Source organism: Macaca mulatta, chromosome 1, assembly GCF_049350105.2.
Source record: "Macaca mulatta isolate MMU2019108-1 chromosome 1, T2T-MMU8v2.0, whole genome shotgun sequence".
NCBI lineage: Eukaryota > Metazoa > Chordata > Mammalia > Primates > Cercopithecidae > Macaca > Macaca mulatta.
The window spans coordinates 198,058,274-198,078,949 of record NC_133406.1 but is presented as its reverse complement, the minus strand read 5'-3'; the positions used below and the strand labels follow the sequence as shown (position 1 = coordinate 198,078,949).

Sequence of the window (20,676 nt, the reverse complement as noted above, 5' to 3'; positions counted from 1 at the left end):
CACCGGCCAGTGAACAACGCCTAGGGCGGGTCGATCGTAGGGCTTATCCCGCCTGTCCCGCCATTCTCGCTAGTTCGATCGGTAGCGGGAGCGGAGAGCGGACCCCAGAGAGCCCTGAGCAGCCCCACCGCCGCCGCCGGCCTAGTTACCATCACACCCCGGGAGGAGCCGCAGCTGCCGCAGCCGGCCCCAGTCACCATCACCGCAACCATGAGCAGCGAGGCCGAGACCCAGCAGCCGCCCGCCGCCCCCCCCGCCGCCCCCGCCCTCAGCGCCGCCGACACCAAGCCCGGCACTACGGGCAGCGGCGCAGGGAGCGGTGGCCCGGGCGGCCTCACATCGGCGGCGCCTGCCGGCGGGGACAAGAAGGTCATCGGTGAGGACCGGACAGGGACGGGGGTGGGGCCCTCGGGCAGCCTGGCAGCGGAACCGTTAGCCGGGGCTGGGCGAGCCGGCGGGCGCGCGGCCGGTGGGGACCGACTCCGCGGCGCGCGGCCGCCCCTCCCCCCGCCCCCCCACTCGCTCTTGCGGGGGCCCGCCCGGCAGGCGCGCGCACACTGCCTCCCGCGCCCCCTGTGGACCCCGCGCGGCCGCGCGCCCCTCCTCCTGCGGCCGCGCGCCGCCGACCGCGTGTGCGACGGGGTCCCCTCCCCGCCGACTGGCCTCGTGCGCTCGGGCCCGCACGCCGTTGTTCGCGTCTCCCCCACCCAGCTCCCTTCCGCGTGTGCTCGGAGAGCGCGGCGCACCGCCTACGCAGTCCGGAGCGGCTTCCCCTTCCCTCACGTGCTCTCCGTCCGCGGCCTGCGAACACACCCATCCTGGGCCCGCGCCCCGGGCCTGCCCGGGAGCGCCCCGCGCTTCAGACTCACCCACGTGTGCGGCGGCGGCGGCGTGGCCCCGGCGCGGACCCGCACCCAGGCGGTGGAGAGAAAGGGCTGTCAGGTGGCCGCGGCGGGCAGCGTGCGAGGGACCGGATGCCGAAGCGAGACGGGTTTGGAAAAGGATAGCTGGTAATCGTGGCTTGTTTTGCTTTGTTTTCTTTTCCAGCAACGAAGGTTTTGGGAACAGTAAAATGGTTCAATGTAAGGAACGGATATGGTTTCATCAACAGGTGAGCTGCTGGGCTCTGAAGCCTCCATCCTACCTTCTTGCTTGCTTCTTGCTGTGCCAATCCACAGTCCTCTTCTGAAAGGCGTTTACTACCTCTGGTGTATTAATGTGATTTTTTGTCTGTTTGTTTTCCTTGACGACTGGAGGGATTTGGGTTTAGAGAATGCCTTTGTTTTGCAGCTAAATATTAATTTGAAGCTAACTTCAAGGGCTTCGTCACAGCACAAAGCAATTTAAAAGGCAAGCGGAGTGAATGAGCCATTCCTTAACAGGGTAAACGGGAAAGTACGGTCCAGTAGATTTTTATTCTTGTCATCCTTTTCTACTTTATTGAACTCGGTATTTGAGAATGTGATCCACTGACATCGGATATTTACGCCTTGTTAACATTTTGGGGGTAAGAGGATTTGACGTGTCAAGTATATGAGGTTTTGTCATCTTTACCGAGAGGTTGTATTGCCTTTGTTTCACGTTTCATTTTAATACCTGAGATAAATTCTGTATTAGCACAGCTTTGACCAGAGAGAACTGTTTTTATTTGTTCATAAATAATATATCTGCAAGAAAATGGTTTTTTTCCTTCAGTTCTTATTTCATTCTTCCTTGTCCTAAAATCATGCTGATGAAGTCAATTTCCGCTAGATCCCTGGCTGTAGCTTATTAGAGTGGCCATAGTCACTAGTAACTTGACATTGTTCTTCCTGTTTGAAGGTAAAGCTGCAGATACGTCTTTAGGACTTACCCTTCGGGTTGTTTGTGGCAGTGGTGGTGGTAACGTGCAGTAGACGCACAGTATTCCATGGGCTTCCTTGTGAGCCGGGCATCATTTTCAAGATGGCTGCCAAGGCTAGTAGTGCAGTTACATGGGTGTAGAGCACTGGGTATGCCAGTAGCAATCTTGGCCTCACAGGTATGGTACTTAAGTGCCATCTCAGCATTCTCTTGCTTACTTACTGTAGAAGACCTAAGCAGATGATTAAAAGAACAACGTGGAATGGACAACAAATGGGCAAAATCAAGCTTAAGGACAGATTCATGGCCTGATGAAAAACTGTTCATTAATCAATCATAGAGTATTGTGGAAATACTTAAAGTAAGAGATAAGCATTTGATGATCTATTCTCTACTTTTGCAATTGTGGGAAAACATTTTGTTTCTTCCAGAATCTTAGGATTTTCCAACTTGTTCTATACTGTTTGCCTTCCTGGCTGGCTGAAACTACGGTTTTCATTAATTTTTTGATAAAAGCTTACTAGCAAAGAAGAAAGGGAATGCTTATATATGATTGGTAAACTGATAGCTTTTTAACTGATCTGTCTGAATTTGTTAGTGTTTTAGTTTGTATTTGTGTCTTACTGACTGTCCTTACTAGTCTAACTCTTAAACCAGTGGTTTTCAAATTTAAGTGTGCTTACCTTGGAAGGGTGTGATTTAAGTGGTGTATTTCTTCTGAGCTTTGGATTCATTAGGTCTGGGTACATTTTTAACAGGAATGATAATGGTCTTCGGGCCATACCTTCAAAATCACTGCTTTTAACCCTTGACCCAATGTAATGGTAACTCTGGTGTGCAAATATGCATCCTTTTCAGCAGATAGATCGCAGTTTTTGTATGTGTTTAAGAAGTTTTAGCATGTGCCTTGTTTCGCTGCATTTTTTTTTAAAGTGGGCATAGGTTATGACATTTTTTGAAATCAATAGTTTTGTCCAAAATAAGAGTATTATCTTTACACTTTATAAGTATTTAGTCCATGAGATACTATTCATTGAATATCTCTGTTCTGAATTGGAATCAACTCAGTTGGTCATCCTCCAGGGCAAGTTATGAATTGGCTTTTGATGGTCCTTTGGACTATCCTAACCTCGATTATTTTGTCAGATTAACTGGTTAAAATATTCTTTATGCTTCTGAACTGGTTGTTTTAATTATTCTGGGATTTTTTAATAAGATGCTGTAAACTCTGACTCCAATTAAATACAGGGAAGATTTGCTTTAATTAAGGAAAATGTATGTGTTAAATCAGTTTGGAAGCTAGCAGTTGGTTCTATATGTAGTTCCTGTAGTAGAACGAATGGACTTGGCTGGAGGCACCTGGCTCTTATGAGGGAGGCAGACTGACTGACACATAACGTGCTGTTTTCTGTATAAAGGAGAGAGTGCAGTGTTTGGGATGACTATTATGACGACTTTTAATTGCTGTTTTTGGATACGCTGGATTATATATTCCAGGATTGTACGGTATTTTTATAATTACAACATTGTATGTAAATTTTCTGCCTTTAAAGACGCAATTTCATTGTAAATGTGTTTATTCCAGCCTGAATTACCACCTGATGAATTGTTACAACCTTGTTAGAATTAATTCATTAAAGGGCTTCTCCCTGATTGGTTATATTGTGAAGAAGGTGCTAAGTAACATGAGAATAGAGCTTTTAAGAATAGTAGAAGTTTTGGCTTTATTTTGTTAGACTGTGTAATCTAGATATTCTAAGAAATTCATTGAGTTATTCTTTTGTGAACTCTGTCTACAAAACATAATTGGAGAATGTGACTTAGAGGGGTTTATTATGCTCCTCCTATATTACTGTTGAATGTTATTAGTGGTTGAGAATTGATCCATATTCACCAAAGATTACCATGAATTGGCAACAGTTTATGGTGACCAGAATAGGAATATTTTTCTGTTTCCAGAGTACTTAGAATGTCTAAATTAATAATTCTTTATGTTTTGAGGTGAAGAAAGAATTTGGAGCAAAGGTCACAAATTTGTGACCTTTCTAAGACTACTCCCAGATGCTTTGATTAGACAGCACAGTATTTTTTAAAGGAATTGGGATTAATTACTAACATTTATAATTCAGGAGATGACACCAAGTAATCCAGATTATTATATTGTTAAGATCTGAACTTTAGCTAGCTTTGGGGGCTGTATTTCCACATAGTAAAAACCACCTGCCATATTGTCACCACGTTTGGGGGGAGTATACTTTTTTTTTTTTTTTTTTTACAACAGTCTGTCATGCTTAGTTGTCTTAGGTTGCTGACTTCGCTTCACGCCTGGCCTCTGTGTGTGCATTTGAGTTGATTACCCATGGTCTGGGAAGATGTAATAAACCAAGCCAGGGAAAGGTTTAGTTCTCTTTAGTCACGCCTATCAGGTTTAAGTCTCCCTTTGGAGTGGGGGCTGCCTTGTGGGGATTCTATATGTACATAACTGATAGGTGACTTCCTTCACATGTTGGTGAAAATAGATACAGCTAACAAGTATTTATACTAGGGTCTATAGTAAGTTGCTTAAAATGAGCCAATTCCCTTAATCTTTAAAAACTTTTGAGGTGTAGGTACTGTCACTCTGAGGCACAAAGAAGTTGTTACTTGCCCCCATAAGCATAGGTGATAAGTGGCAGGCAGGATTGGAACTGTTTTTTCACTCTGGAGTTAGTGTTCACCAACTGCTGTTATGCTGTCTCTGAAATAGACCCTAGCCATTTTCAATTTGGTGGTTGTCCACGTAGTTACAGATAATTTCTTAGGGTGATTATTTTTAGCCATTGAAAGATTCTTAAATGATCCAAGTATGTCACTGGGGCTCTTGCGTGCTGACTTGGTAGTTCCTGGATTTGAAAAGCTTTCTGCCTTTCACTATCTACTTTGTGAAGTTTGGGATTGTTAAAAAGTTCTAGTTTTAGCATGTAGGTCAGCTTTACAAATAAAAGGACTTGCTTAATTCCTGATACTGGGAGGCGAAGAATTGAAGGAGAGAACATTGCACCTTATCTTACTTAATCTTTATGTGGCCTGCAAGGTAAGAATGAATATTGCCTTTTTAAAGGGTGATTTTTTTTTTTTTTTTTTTTTTTTTTTTTTTTTTGAGATGGAGTTTCGCTCTTGTTTCCCAGGCTGGAGTGCAATAGTGTGATCTCACTGCAAGCTCCACTTCCCGGGTTCAAGCAATTCTCCTGCCTCAGCCTCCCAAGTAGCTGGGATTACAGGCGCACGCCACCACACAGGCTAATCTTGTATCTTTAGTAGAGACAGGGTTTCTCCGTGTTGGCCAGGGTGGTCTCAAACTCCTGACCTCAGGTGATCCACCCGCCTCGGCTTCGCAAAGTGCTGCGATTACAGGTGTGAGCCACTGCGCGGGGCCTCTCAAGGGTGCTATTTTTTTTTTTTTTTTTTTTTAAGGCGGCAGTGTAAAGTACTTAATGTGTGGTGGGTGGTTGGTTGGTTGAGGTGGAATCTCTCTATGTTGCCCATACAGTTCTTGCACTCCTGGGCTCTGGGCTCAGGTGATCTTCCAGCTTCAGCCTTCCAAATGTGTGGTTCTTAATAAAAGTGGAAACCTTTGGAAGGATGTCATTACCGAAAATCTCTTGGGCTGTTAAAGTCACACTGGTCTTAACTCGATCAGGGTAGATCCATTGCTAAGCCATATAAGTCGTGGGTAGACTGTAACATAACTGACAAAATGTTTTGGCGCTAGGAAAGGCTTAAAGACTTTTCTGCAGGTGCTACTAAGGGAGAGACGTCGAAGGTTCCAAACTGGAACCCTAAAGACAAACATCAATGACATGTATGCAGGCGACATTAAGAGAGATTCATATGCTGGTTAGATTAGCCATTGATCTTAAGCTGGCAAGAAGTCATCCGTGTTCACCAAGTCACTGATACCTGTAGGTCCCACTCCCGTGTCCTCCCAAAGTAGAATCCTTTACTCTTGAAATCTAAGATAGAGAACTAGTATACAGTTTGACTCGTGAACAACGTGAGTTTGAACCGCACGGGTCCATTTACACAGATTTATTTTCATATATAAATATATTGGAAAAATGTTTGGAGATTTGCAACAACCTGAAAACTTCAGATGAGCCACATAGCCAAGAAGTATCCCCCAAAATAAGGAAAAGTTGAGTATGTTATGAATACCAAAAATATGTAGATACTAGTCTGTTTTATTATTTACTACCATAAAATGTACACAAATCCATTAGAAAGTTAACTTGGCCATTTGCAGTTGAGAAATATAAACAAACATAAAGATTCAGGCAGTGTTAAATCATAACTGCACGACATTCACTGCTACTGCATTGAGCCCCTTAAAATGCCATGTGACACTAATCATCTTCACATGAACAGTTGTCTCTCTAGTAAATTGTGTGTCAGTGAAAAGAGCTTGTAGAATTGAGGTATTGTGGTTTAGTGCAATACTGTAAGTCTTGAATGACACCTTGGGACCCATGCAGAGTGGCAGTAGTGAAGCTGAGAAAAGTCATGGCATTGTAAGAAGTTGAGTTGCTTGATATGTGCTGTAGATGAGGTCTACAGCTGGAATTACCTTTCAGACAGATGTACACTTACTGTGTTAAGTACAGTACTGTACATGTATTTTCTCTTACAACTTTCTTAGCATTTTCTTTAGCTTTATTGCAAGAATACAGTATATGATACATATAAGATAGAAAATGCGTTCGTTAATGATTTGTGTTACCAGTAAGGCTTTCCAGTCATGAGTAAGCCATTACATTTTGGAAGAGTCAAAAGTTATAGGCACATTTCAACTGTGCAGCAGGTTGGCACCTCAAACTTCCATCCACCGTCATAGATGTTGAGTTATTCAAGGATAGGCTGTATTACCTTCCTGTCCCCGTAGTCCTGGGGCTGCAATTACTGAGTTTGCTACCCTCCAATCTTGGCCCTTGGAAACAAACATACAGTCTGTCCTAAGGCAGAATCACAGACAATATGTGGGAAAAAGTGAGTCTGTTGGGTGTGAAGGGAGTTTAATAGAGAAGAAATACAAAGATAAGGGGAGTTGTTATCTTACAGTCATCTGTAAGGCTTGGAAATTGGTATCTGGTTGCTTTAGGTTATGAAGCATATAGATGCTAAATCCTGGAGTTTTTATAACCATAGGATTGTAAATTGGTATATGCAGTTAGGTGAATTAAGGTGTTAGACTAACTTGGTCTGGTAATCTGCAACAAAGTAGTAGTGTAAGAGCATTTAGTTATGGATAAAGTTATGAATAATAAGTCTTTATTTAAGGCAATACTGTGGATTGGCAAAAAAGTTTTCTAAAATTTAGCTTTTTTTAATGTAGATATACAGCTAGGATAAAGATAGTTGTCTTTTAGGAGTGGGAGGGTGGTCAAACATGGTGAACATGCTGGAGTAGAGTCCTGGAGTTTGGATGGATTGGGCCATGAAAAGCAAATGCTGGAATTCCTAGTTCCTATGGCATGGAGAGTTATCAGGCAAACTGTAATTGTCTTTTGAGTTATTAAAAAGTTTTCCAGGGAAGTTAAAGTTTTTTGCCTTTGTTTTCCCATTTTGAGTTGCATTTTGTCTATTTTTAAGACCCTTACCAATCTGAATAGGCTGTACTATAGGAGTGGTAGCAATTAGATTTTAATTTAAAAAACTGGCTAGTATTAGTGAATATAAATGCCTGATACTAAGAGTTGAGTCCCTACCTTAGTAATGTAAGTTATTGTTTAGTGTAGTTTTTCTCATTTTGCAGGTAAAACCAATGAGGCAGCATTCCTAGGTTACACAGCTGTTAATAGTTGAATCAAGACTAAAAGTCTAGCAGGGTGTGGTGGTGCACACCTTTAATCCCAGCTACTCATAGCTGAAGTGCAAGAACTTGAACCCGGAAGGCGGAGGTTGCAGTGAGCCAAGATCGCCACTGCACTCCAGCCTGGACAACAAAGTGAGATGCCATGTCAAAAAAAAAAAAAATGAATACTGTTTTCTTTCCTTTTTTTTTTTTTTTTTAAGTTCTGCAAAGGGGTTTAATAATGCAGATATCACGTTTCCATTTTTAACAACATATTTGTTTTCCATTTTCTTAACAATAGAAAGTGATTAAAATGTTTTCCCCAATATAATAATACAAATGGGAAATACTATAGTCATATACTAACCCAATAAATAAGATTCACCAGAAGCAAAATCCATTTTGCGTGTCCTGTATTGTTACATATGTACAGGGTACAAGCACCAGAATCACTTTTTTTTTTTTTTTTTTTTTTTTGTATTTTTAGTAGAGACAGGGTTTCACCGTGTTAGTCAGGATGGTCTGGATCTCCTGACCTCGTGATCTGCCCACCTCGGCCTCCCAAAGTGCTGAGATTACAGGCATGAGCCACCGCACCTGGCCCAGAATCACATTTAAACTAATACTTTTTATTTCTAATTAAAAAGAAAACAATGCAGGGCACACCTGTGACCTGCGAGTCTAATTGGACATATGTGTGTGTCAGACTCTGCAGGTACCCAAGAAGAATACAAAAAAATATTTTATCCAGATTTGGAGTTCAGGGCCTGATTGCCCCAGCTTAAGCCGATAGGAACTTGACAGCTTGTTCACACCTCTCATCTGTAGTCATAGTTTCTCTTTCTCCAAACCCTTTTCTCCCTAACTACTCTGTGCCATTTAGACTGGAAATTCTAACAGGTAGCTTTTTCTTTCTGAATTATCTTTACTACTATATAATTTTTATTTTCAGAATATTCCTTATTTGTACATCTTGAAGACATTTCTTTATAGTAGATGGAGGAGCTAGAGCTTATATTCACTGCCAGAAAAGGGTCAGTTCCAGTGTTAATTTCCCAGCAAACACCTGAGAGAAAAACTGAACAGAAAAGAGGAGTGATAGCTGGCAGAGCAGTGACACCTGCACCCAGAAAGCTGCTCTGCAACTGTCTAATATTTGAGGCTCTGCTTTGTTATAACTGCTGATTTAAACTAGAGATTCTGGCTGGTTGCAAATTCAAAGCAGATCAATACATTTAAATCACTGGTTCAACAAATCACTTTTTTTAAATGGTATAATGTTTTTATTGCAATTGAGGACGTTTTCAATAAATATCTTGAGCTTAAGACCCTGGCTAAGTGTTCCTTTTGGAGTACTCTTTTTACTGTCATGACATTGGTCAGTGAACTATGTTGATTTCAGATATCTATCTATGTACCCACAAAACACCTCCCTGTTTTTGCAGGAGTGACATTACCGTGTGTGTAATGGCAGCCTTGTACTTTCTGTTTAGAGACAGGGTCTTGCTCTGTTGCACAGGGTGGAGTGTAGTGGCATGATGATAGCTCACTGCACCCTCATTTCCTGGGCTTGGGGCCCAGCTAATTTTTTATTTTTTGTAGATACGGGGTCTTGCCCCATAACTACTTAATAATTCTTTTTATTGCAGGGTATGATGATATTGATATGTGAATGAATACCTGTTGTAACTGCATTAGAAGGCATAACAAACAGTCAGTGCCACCACAAAATGTATCGATAAAGAAATGATGTATTACCCGGATACCATGAGTAGCATTATCAATAATGAAAAATTCTCCACAGAAGCTGCATTTTTAGTGAATTTAATGCATATTAAAGCAGTACAGAAATACATACACAACTCAGATAACAATAAACAAATTGACTTTTTAGACCAAATCTTTATATAGCCTTCTAGCAACTGACACCCCCCACTTCTATTAATGCAGATAGTGTTCCCAATCTTTGGAAAAAAAAATTTTTTTTATTATTTTGAGAGGGAGTCTCACTCTGTTGCCCAGGCTGGAGTGCAGCAGCTCACTGTAACCTCCGCCTCCTAGGTTCAAGCAGTTCTCCTGCCTCATCCTCCAGAGTAGCTGGGACTACAGGCGCACGCAGCCACACCTGGCTGGTTTTTTTGTAATTTTAGTAGAGACGGGGTTTCACGACGTTGGCCAGGCTGATCTTGAACTCCTGGCCTCAGGTGATCTTCTCACCTTGGCCTCCCAAAGTGCTGGGATTGCAGGCGTGAGCCACTGCGCCCGGACTGGAAAAACTTTAAAAACCCTGCCAGAGGAAGTATTGCCCCTGTTGAAAATCACTATTCTAGACTTTGCCTGCCTTTGCCTTTGTTACTCTACCAGTTTTTTGTTGTATTTTCCCTTAGAGCCTTAGAGCTTGAAATTCAGTCATATTGGAGAGCAGAACTAATAAATGATGGCCGTAATCTGTTTTTTTGGTGCCTGTGGAGCTATGGACAGATGGACATTAGGTACAATTATCATTTCCCTAGGCAATCCTAATCATCTAGCTTGAAAGGTCAGTTTTCAGTCACTTGCCTTAAGTAGCTTTTACAGTTTACCTGTTCTGTTTTTTAAATTACCCTGTTCCCATCAATTAAAAATGTTCTTATAATAATCCAAGCCATAATTTACAGGTCAGATTTAAAGTTAATTTTATGTGGATCCTTTGGTGCATATGTTGCCCCCTAGTTCAGCAAGAAGCTAACAGTCATCCAGTTTGTCCAGTTCACTGTAACCTTTGTTCCCTTTGTCATTAAACACTAGAGCTACTGTTGAACTTTTTCTCACTCTGAACTGACGGAGTAAGGTGAGGCAGGTCACTACAGGCCTGGAAATCTGTTCCCTTCTCCAGTGGTGGTTCTTGCTCCTAGTATTACCACTTTAATCCCAGTCTGCAGGCTAAAAAGTGAGATTATTCTCTACTTTCCCCTCACTTCTGACTTCAGTTATCCACAAAGTCTTTCTCATTTTGCCTCAAAAAGAGATCTCAAATGTCTTCTCATATATGGCTCTGTGGTCTAAACCTTCATCAGTCCTGGTGTGGGCTTGTGGAGTAGCTTTTACAACTAACTGGGCCTTTCCTACATTCAAACATACCTTATCACCCAAAGGCCACAGTTCACATTAGGTTTCACTCTTTGCGTTGTACATTCTATTGCTAGGGGAGGAGGTTCTACTCGTTTTTATGATCTCAAGGAAAGTTGGTAGTAGGGGATGGTGAAGAGGAAATGATTGAAGGATAAGGTGAGAGCGTAATTACTACTTCTGTTGATAACCATGCTCTAGAGGTAAGAGGAGGGTGTGCTAGAACAGTTAATGTTTAATAGGATAAGGAGGGGCAGAATATATGTTGCTAGTCACTGCTACCCTCTTAATTATGGCTCAGTAGGTCACACTTTAATTTCTTAGACTTTTTTTTTTTTTTTTGCTTATCTTACAGGTAATGAGGCTACAACTGTTTGCGACTGCTTAAGTCTTTAAAGCAGAGAGCATGGTGGCTTGTGTTTTTTTATTTTCGCCAAATTTCCTGGTAGCTGATTGGCAGCCAGAGAGTCTCTGGGAAAATTAATCTTTGACAACATGAGATGTATTTCATTTTCTAACGTGTTCAACTTGGTTCTGTCTTGCAGGAATGACACCAAGGAAGATGTATTTGTACACCAGGTGAGTGCTTGTGTAGATATTTGCACTTCTGATTCAAGGATTGTGAGAAGAAAAGGTTAGATATGTTTTCAACTTTTGTTCCTTATTAAAGGTTAAGTCCAGCCACCAGTTTATTTACTTACTACAGGAGTAGTAGTATGCTTAAAATGTATACATTGAAATGTGTTAGAGTTGACTTAATTATCCTAGACATTTCAAATTGGAATTTTGTCAACAGCTGTGGCTTTCTCAAATGTTGAGTCAAACTCACTGCACTAACTATTTATACCTAATTTCAGATGAACAAATTACTCCATGATTCTAAAGTTGAACAAATAATGTTGCTGCAAATACACAGAAACTTTGGCAAGAAGTTTTCAGAGGCTTTTAGATCTGCCTGTAGGGACAAATCTCCATAATCAAGGGTAAATAAGACAGACCTGCAAAACATAGTAATTGAAGTGAATACTTGAAAAGTAGCGTAAAGAGCCTTCTACTTATTTTAAATCACTTTGAATGGGTATTGGGTTTTTTTGTTTTGTTTGTTTGTTTAACCTTTGGAGAGTTTTGGCTGGCTTGGAAAATGAAAAAATTCTCACTAGTTTAAGGTTAAGTGAGGGGAAGTGTGACAAGATTGGCAGCTACTCATTAAATAATTTTTTAGATTGGCTTCCAGTGTTTTGGAAAGAAAAAACTGTTAACATAGGATGAGTACTACATACTGAACTTTCTCCTCAAGTATCATTTAAGGAAAATGTTTGTACATTCGGGAATTAAGATTGTTAATGTAAACCACTGTCAAGTGTCTATTAATACCTCAAATTTAGGTATAAGCTACATTGAATGTACTTATTCTTACAGATACAAAATGGGTAGGAAAAAATATGTTTGTGCTATCAGTTTTCTCCTGAAGACTTTTGAAATATTGTCAACTTGTATTAAAGTTAGAGACCATAACTACTTTTTTGTACTATAGTCCAGAAATCAAAAGACCTAAAGTCAATTTCCATACTCACATTTAATTAAGATACTAGCTTGTATGGCAGCATGTTTCATAGGAAGGGCTGTCATAGGTTGGTGCTTTGTAGCTCACTGAAGTGTCCTACACAGCATTCAATGGCAAGGAGGAAGCTGTATCAATTTCTAGTACATCCACAACCCAATCAGGTAGTTCAGGGTCAATTTTAATTATGGAAACATTTAAAATTCTAAATGTAGATAAATACAGGACTACTTCAGACAAATGTTATTTTAAAGCAAATGTTTTATAAAATTGGTATTCTTGTTTGGGTGAACACAGCTCACCTGTTCCTTATTCCCCTTCTACATGTTCAAAAGAATATGTAGACTTAGGAACAAGAGACAGCAAAGTTTATCAGTCTTGTTGCCTGTTGGCAACCCTTAAGGGTTGGGGTTGGGGCAGGGGTTGGAGATGTTGATAAAAATAAAGAGTTGGGATTTTAATTATCCGTACTTCTGCTATCCCCTATGACTGCAGGTAATTGATAGTTGGCTATATATGAAAGGTATGAAAACTATGTGACAGTTTAAATGACAGATGAGATCAATTATTTGACTCAACTCACCCGGTTGTACTGATTCACAAGGTGCCACCAATAGCTTTCATTTTTTTGGAAGTGGTTTCAACATGTAGTTGTTTCCTGGGACTTTGGCTGCTCAGGTCTTAGTGGTGTATCAAGGAGACTGCAGTTCTGGGCAGCTTCACTTAATTGGCCTCAGATTCGTTGGTTGTCCTGTCTCCTCTGCAGTGGAAATGCGTGAGTGATCCTGTAATGGATATAGCTGGGATTTGGAGTGAACATGGAATTTGGAGACCCAATACCTGGGTTTAGAAAGTCTCCTTACTAACTGTGTGACCTTGGGCAAGTCACCTAACTTTAAAGCCTGTTACATTATCTGTAAAATGGGATTAACAATACTTTCACATGTCCTGTCTCATAATGAGATTGAATAGGTAGTAAGTGAAAGAATATTGCAAAAAAATTTCATAGAAACGTGAGATGTTACTCTTCCTCCCTTCTCCTAACAGTCTGAGAAGTAGAAGCAACAAGTCTCTAATACAAGATTTATTGAATGCTGGAGAGGTGATAAGTAACAATTCCATGCAGTCAGATCATATAAAGAATGACATAGTTAATACACGTGAATTGCATTTCCACTGACGTATTATCAGATTGGAAGGGATTTGGGTTGACATTTGTAATTGAGTTTGATATGGTAACACAGGGGCAAAGTTGGTTTGGTCAGCTGTGAAGCATGCAAAACCCAACTCGCCTGTCATCTAAACTGACCCATGTGGGGCCACCTTCTACTATTAAGTGCAGTCTTTAGGGGATAGATGGAGATCCTCATTTGTTCAAAATTACATATAATGCTTTTGCAAAAAGCAGTTTTTAAAATGTTGTGTCTGTCTTGAGTGTTAAATTACTTGTTTTAGTTTTGTAAATAGTGGTAAAATGCTGGGGCCTTGTATGATTGGAGTGTTTTTGTTGAAGTTGGGGATAGCGTGGTCCCTGCTTTCCCAAATTTATTGATGATTTGGTCTTATTTAAAGCAAATCTTAAGTGTATATCCAAGCTAAAATAATATTGACTCTGGTACATTTTAAATGAAAAAGCACATTATTCTCCCCTGTTAATCTGTTTTTGGAATGTGATATTACTAGACTGCCATAAAGAAGAATAACCCCAGGAAGTACCTTCGCAGTGTAGGAGATGGAGAGACTGTGGAGTTTGATGTTGTTGAAGGAGAAAAGGTGAGGATGCTTTTTGTGTAAAGGTTTGACTTCAGTATGGAAATATTTTGGAGGTCTCATCTGTTAGGATGGTGGCTCTAATGTGGATGGATGTGTTCAGGTGACCTCATGAACACAGGTGCATCAAGCCTAATGTTCTGGCTGCAGTTAGAGGGCAATCTCTTCAGAACAGTGAGGAACTGATATTTAGTCATTTCTGTGCACCCCTGGCCACGCAGTCGCCCACCCCCCTTTTTGTTTTCCTTAACTTTGTTTTTTGCTTTGTTTGAAATTTGTTGAAAGTGTTCTGATTTCCTTTGTCACTATCAATATGTAATGGCTTTTGTAGGGTGCGGAGGCAGCAAATGTTACAGGTCCTGGTGGTGTTCCAGTTCAAGGCAGTAAATATGCAGCAGACCGTAACCATTATAGACGCTATCCACGTCGTAGGGGTCCTCCACGCAATTACCAGCAAAATTACCAGAATAGTGAGAGTGGGGAAAAGAACGAGGGATCGGAGAGTGCTCCCGAAGGCCAGGCCCAACAACGCCGGCCCTACCGCAGGCGAAGGTTCCCACCTTACTACATGCGGAGACCCTATGGGCGTCGACCACAGTATTCCAACCCTCCTGTGCAGGGAGAAGTGATGGAGGTAAGTTTCACCATCAGCAACAGCAATGTGATAAGTTCTGGTAGGACTGTTTAGAGCTGTTAATCATATGGAAAGCACCTTTGATTCCTAGTAAGAACTAACAGGATTAATTTATAGTGTAGTCACAGTTACTAGATGGTCTGATTTTTTGTTTGTTTTTTAACTCTGGATTTCCTGGTAAGGTTATTATGTTACTGACCCAGTAGCCTTGATTTCCATTATCTTTTTCAGGGTGCTGACAACCAGGGTGCAGGAGAACAAGGTAGACCAGTGAGGCAGAATATGTATCGGGGATATAGACCACGATTCCGCAGGTATGGTCCACATAAACCTCTGTTAGAACTCAGCAATATCATGCCTCTCCCGCAGACTTTTGGACTCATTTTTCTGTTAACACTTCACGTTTCCTTTCATCAGATGCCTAAGAGGTGAACCTGTTAAAAACAGCTCATATAGATGAGGTCAGCTTTATACATAAATTTTTTTTTTTTAAATGATGAGGGTATGGAATTTCAAATTTTCTATCCTTGAACAGGTAAGATAATATTTTAAACCACGTCTTTTAAACCTGCCTCCTTGGTAGGGAGAAAGGAAAGCATTAGGAGTATCTGAATTGTACCATGGCATTAGTGAAGAATCAGCAGTAAGTGTTAACCACTTGAAATGGCATACATAATCTTCCACTAATTCTTAGTTTAGGTATGTACCCCCCCTTTTTTTGGAGTTGGGATGTCAGCTCAAAGTTGCAAAATGAAATTGCTCCATGAAGAATTTACATTCTGGGAGGAAAAATCTGGTCTATCATTAGACAACTAATCTATCTGCTTGAATGGGTATTAGAAATCTTATTAATAGATGTCATTATTAGAGTAATGGAGGAAAAATTCCGTGAGCCAAGCGTATTTTAGTCCATGCTGTGGTGTGCTTTAAGGCAGCGTTCCCAGTCCCACGATGGTAGGATAGAATGGTGTAATCGTTCTTTCTGTGAGGGTTTGCTATTGAAGTATTAAGTTTTCATAGGTGATCCCTAAAATCTGACAGGTACCTCTGAAGAATCAAACCAATACAGTAATAATGCATCTTAACTGATCACTTAAATCACAACTTTTAAATCCCCAAATTTTTAAGTGTCAAGTTTATTATTCTAGAAGTATCCAACATATCCAAAATATACTGTGAGTATATTTTGAGGGGGTTTCTGTATATAGGTTTTTAAATTTTACAAAAGTCGGAGCACTTAGTGTAGTTTTAGGAACTAGGGAATCTAGTTGAGGTTGTATTACATACTTATCAGCACGTGTACATTGAGAGTTTTGCAAGAGCAGCTGATGTCATCATATTTCTTGTGTTAATATATGTCCTGTCCTGAGTTTTCAGTTAAAAGAGCTGGGATCCTAACTGATCACTACTAGAATTGAAGATCTCTGATTCAGTTTTCTGCCAGGAGATTGTGTTAGCCAGATGCTGGATGTTGAAGATAGATGGGTTTTTATTTTTCAAAGTAGATCTAAAATAGGCTCTCATGTATTAAGTCCATGGGTTCCAGCAGCAGAATCTTTGGTTTACCTTTTTATTACACTGAAGAGCTTAAATGTTTTGCCAAACTAGTTTCATAGATGTCCTTAAAAATAGTATAATTTTGTGTTTGTATTCAGTACTTCAGTTCACTGTTGAGCAAATTGTTTTTATATTGACAAACAAGAAGCTTGAGATTGACTTGTCTCTTAGAAAGGTATCTTTATCCATTGTTACCCCTCCAGTGCAAAGGTTTTTGCCATTTCATTTAAGTTAGACTTAATGTCTACGTGTTTCCATGTTTAGAATGCTCAATCCTGCCAGATAGTTAGCAGAAGTAACATATAATTGCTTTGAAGTTATTAATGAATGCTAGACTTTCCAAACTCTGCAGGAATCTTTTGTTCAAATGAGAGTAAATGAAACATGCTGCGCCTAATGCATGGAGTGGTGTGGTAAAATCCTGGCTGGTGTGGGTTCAAGAGCAAATTGAAAGAGAAGTCTTAAGACAGAGTGTAGTACAAGTTTTGCTGAAAAGGAGACAGGTAGTAGGGGAAAATGGGGAGTGAAAAAGGGAGGGTTTTTTTTGAGAAATAATATTTATAGGCTGAAATGCAATCGAGGATAACGGTTGATGGCAGGAAAGTGACTGCTGGAATGTTTTCTTCCTCAGAGCGAGTTGGGTTTTGCCCACAGGTGAAAATGTTGACCTGTTGTTAGAAACCTGATGTTTTCATGTGTAAGAAACAAGAATACATGGGCAAACATGTTTAATGGGAAGACATGGAAGCCTTTGTTTGCTCAATTGAGTCAAAAGAAGAGGAAGTTTGAAAAGTTTGGGGCAAAGAACCCTGTAGCAGAGAAAATAGAGATGGTAAATTTGTAAGTAATAGGATAACAATCATAAATTAGAAGTGAGTTCACCCAGCTTGGCTCTGTGTTTCTAGCCATTTGAGCATCAGGCTCAGATTGGGCAGAGAGTTGGATTTCTCTGGCATTGGTTTATCCAGACTTAGACCCTGGGGTAGGGATTGGTCATATGATTAATGGTGGACTTTATACTTGGATAAAGAGGGGAGAAAAGGGGAACATGAGGGGTTTTTAAAAATTGTGTTGTAGACATGGAGTTGTACTGTGTTACTCAAGCAGTCTTGAACTGCCCTCAAGTGATCCTCCCCAGGTGTTAGGATTACAGGTGTAAGCCACTGTGCCCAACCTTGGAGTGAGATGAACAGGTGATAGGATCGCTGTATTACAGGTCCTAGATGAAGAATGAGAAAACAATAAGGAATTAACTAGGAAAAATCAGAAGGTACATAATTGGAAAGGTGGGTGGTATAACTGAGAAAACCCAGGTAGAAAACAGCTGGACTGGGAGGTCGGTCTGAAAGCCCAGGTTATTAGAAGTTGTTATCCTCGAACCTTAATAATAACTGCAATAAGAAAAAGATAGTAAATGGAGCAGAATCCAAAATAAGATGGAACGCCTACAGTTTTTAGAAGCTAGGAGAGTTGATTTAGAAGCCACAATAAGGTTAGAACAGTCACCACTGGAGGGTTACAGAGAAAAGTCAGAACAATTTTGTTGAAGATTCATCATGAGTTCCAAAAGATGTGGGGAAAGAGTTTTAGAATGTACAAAGGTAAATGTGAATTTATTCCCATGATAACTGATAGATACTAAAGGCCTGGGGCTTTCTGGAGTGCTCAGGGTATGGGTGAAGGAAAGGCCAGGAATCCATCATTTCTGAGCACTGGGGGAAAGAAAATCCCAAAATTTAGTATCTTTATCTTGGTGATTAAAAGACGCAACCCTTTAATCCCAGCACTTTTTGGGAGGCCAAGGAGGGAAGATAGCTTGAGCTCGGGAATTGAAGACCAGCCTGGGAAACATAGCAAGATATCTCTACTAAAAATCAGACATTAATGAGGCATTAGGGCTTGCCTATAGTCCTAGCTACTCAGGAGTCTGAGATGGGAAGATCACTTGAGCCTGGAAGATAGAGGCCACAGTGAGCTGTCATCATGCCATGGCACTTTAGCCTGGGCAACAAAGCAAGACTCCCAACCCGCCGACACCCACCCCCCCGACAAAAAAAAAAAATCTCCTTACACAAATTGCCTACAGACCACTTGATACAGAGAATGGGCCAGACATGGTGAGTTAGTTGTGAACCAACTGGTAACACTGGTAGGTGTGTTGAAGAGAGAAGGTTTTATCATTCTTAAATTTGACACTGTTCATTGCAGGGGCCCTCCTCGCCAAAGACAGCCTAGAGAGGACGGCAATGAAGAAGATAAAGAAAATCAAGGAGATGAGACCCAAGGTCAGCAGCCACCTCAACGTCGGTACCGCCGCAACTTCAATTACCGACGCAGACGCCCAGAAAACCCTAAACCACAAGATGGCAAAGAGACAAAAGCAGCCGATCCACCAGCTGAGAATTCGTCCGCTCCCGAGGCTGAGCAGGGCGGGGCTGAGTAAATGCCGGCTTACCATCTCTACCATCATCCGGGTAAGCAAGCTTGGATGGCCATCATTTATGACAGTTGTGAGTGGTGACCATTTCATTTTATTAATACAAGAGGGGGAAAATCTCAGTTCCATCAGATAAAGCCATGTTATTTATAATGTGTTCTGCCCTGTTCTTAATTACCTAATATTTCATTTTAGGAATATTGAATATCATAGTCATATTTGGCCACCCCTCAGCTAGTTCTCAATTCTGACACTGGAGACCTGTATTTTCTTGAGTATTTTGAACTGTTAGCACTTTCTATCAACTTCTCTGAATGAATTTTATGATGTCACTAGTAAACGGAGGAAAGTTTTGCTAGCTGTATTCTGAGAAATAAGTTAATTACATTATTATTTATGCATTATTTCAAAAAAGAAGTAGGATAGCTATTAGAATTAACCCACTGAAAGTGGCAACATCGATATAATCTTTTAATCATTTCTAATTGTTTTTTGTTGGTTTATGTTGTTCCGGGAAAAAGATGAGAGTGTTTTGTGTCTAAAAACTCCTAGGAGAATGACTCATGGTTTATCATGGTGTATTTAAACTGCCTATAGATTAATAGTAGTAATTCTCTGGCAGACCACATGATACATTTTTGTTCTTGTTACTTTGGCTTATTAGCTCACTTGTTTTTGTTACCCTTAATTCCAAAATTAAGGGATTCCTTTTCATTCAGCATTTTACATGATATCGAGAGGTGTGTGATTGTCCTTCCCTCCGAAATTAGCATTCAACCAGTAGTGCTCTTGGTTTTTTCCCCTTTGCTATTTGCTGGATGGCAAAAGATCTGTTAATGTCTCCCAATACACAAGTAATGTAAGCTAGAGCATGTACTACACTAAATGAAGATTACCATGAATTCTACATGATCATCTTTATTTTTTTCTTTACAGTTTAGTCATCCAACAAGAAGAAATATGAAATTCCAGCAATAAGAAATGAACAAAAGATTGGAGCTGAAGACCTTAAGTGCTTGCTTTTTGCCCGTTGACCAGATAAATAGAACTATCTGCATTATCTATGCAGCATGGGGTTTTTATTATTTTTACCTAAAGACGTCTCTTTTTGGTAATAACAAACGTGTTTTTTAAAAAAGCCTGGTTTTTCTCAATACGCCTTTAAAGGTTTTTAAATTGTTTCATATCTGGTCAAGTTGAGATTTTTAAGAACTTCATTTTTAATTTGTAATAAAAGTTTACAACTTGATTTTTTCAAAAAAGTCAACAAACTGCAAGCACCTGTTAATAAAGGTCTTAAATAATTGTCTTTGTGTAAATTTGTCTAGTTTTGCTTTAGTTTAAGTTCTTAGCTATTTATAGGACCCTCAGCTTGACCCAGTCTACAAATAGATGATGCTCACTGGCAATTCCCTCAGGTAAAATGTCTTTAAAATCTCTAATCCTTTAAGTGGCATGCCTGTGGGCCCATAATAAAAATTAGAAAATACATACTCTTGATAACCTGGCTATTTTTCATTGAAGGATTAGCTCATTTGTAAGGAAGGCTTTTTTTGTGTGGGTTCCTTTGGCTGTGAGGCAGTGTTTAAAAGGGCATTGCTCTAACCTAAACCAACCAGACTCTCATCCTGCTCCACTTAGTTTTGTCACGTTCGGAGAATTTATTTCAGTGTGCCAATTGAAGATGTCAACTTTAAAGTGTTAGGAGAACCTGTCACAATGCCTGGTGTGGTTCAGCTGCTTATGTCCTAGAGATGGAAACAAATAATATAAAACCCATGGGAAAACTGCTTAGGAACATGGAGGTTGGTGAACTTGTAATTATGTGGTTCTCAACACCTTATAGCCTAAGCCTAGTCTGGCTGTTCTTTTCTGTTTTTGAGACTTGAGTCGTGTTCTGTCACCAGGCTGGAGTGCAGTGGCGCGATCTCGGCTCACTG

At 40.4% G+C, this 20,676-nt stretch overlaps 1 protein-coding gene and 1 long non-coding RNA gene across 5 annotated transcripts; one reads left to right on the top strand and one right to left on the bottom strand.

The window, feature by feature from the left end:
• Positions 1 to 71: 71 nt before the first annotated feature.
• Positions 72 to 20,041, top strand: YBX1 (Y-box binding protein 1). 4 transcript variants are annotated; one of them, XM_015137147.3, is made up of 8 exons: positions 72 to 376; positions 1,048 to 1,111; positions 11,323 to 11,356; positions 14,022 to 14,111; positions 14,440 to 14,742; positions 14,974 to 15,056; positions 18,508 to 18,773; positions 19,673 to 20,041. In XM_015137147.3, the coding sequence occupies exons 1-7, from the start codon at positions 211 to 213 to the stop codon at positions 18,740 to 18,742; spliced, it is 975 nt and encodes a 324-aa protein (XP_014992633.1). In that variant the 5' UTR covers positions 72 to 210; the 3' UTR covers positions 18,743 to 18,773; positions 19,673 to 20,041. The 4 variants fall into 4 exon arrangements, with proteins under 4 accessions (XP_014992633.1, XP_014992637.1, XP_077817596.1 ...); XM_015137151.3 differs by lacking the exon at positions 14,022 to 14,111; XM_077961470.1 differs by lacking the exons at positions 72 to 376; positions 1,048 to 1,111 and adding an exon at positions 512 to 1,010.
• On the bottom strand, positions 5,445 to 8,233 carry LOC144334022 (uncharacterized). The gene is made up of 2 exons (XR_013403361.1): positions 7,805 to 8,233; positions 5,445 to 7,218 (listed from the first exon to the last, which is right to left on the bottom strand). It is a non-coding gene; the product is annotated as an uncharacterized LOC144334022 (long non-coding RNA).
• Positions 20,042 to 20,676: the final 635 nt, after the last annotated feature.

What these genes read in the sequence shown, in the direction of transcription:
- YBX1 (XM_015137147.3), top strand. Translation starts at nt 211, where the DNA reads ATGAGCAGCGAGGCCGAGACCCAGCAGCCGCCCGCCGCCCCCCCCGCC. An exon ending in CGGGGACAAGAAGGTCATCG is followed by an intron (nt 377 to 1,047) that starts GTGAGGACCGGA and finishes TTTCTTTTCCAG; the next exon opens with CAACGAAGGTTTTGGGAACA. An exon ending in ATGTTGTTGAAGGAGAAAAG is followed by an intron (nt 14,112 to 14,439) that starts GTGAGGATGCTT and finishes TGGCTTTTGTAG; the next exon opens with GGTGCGGAGGCAGCAAATGT.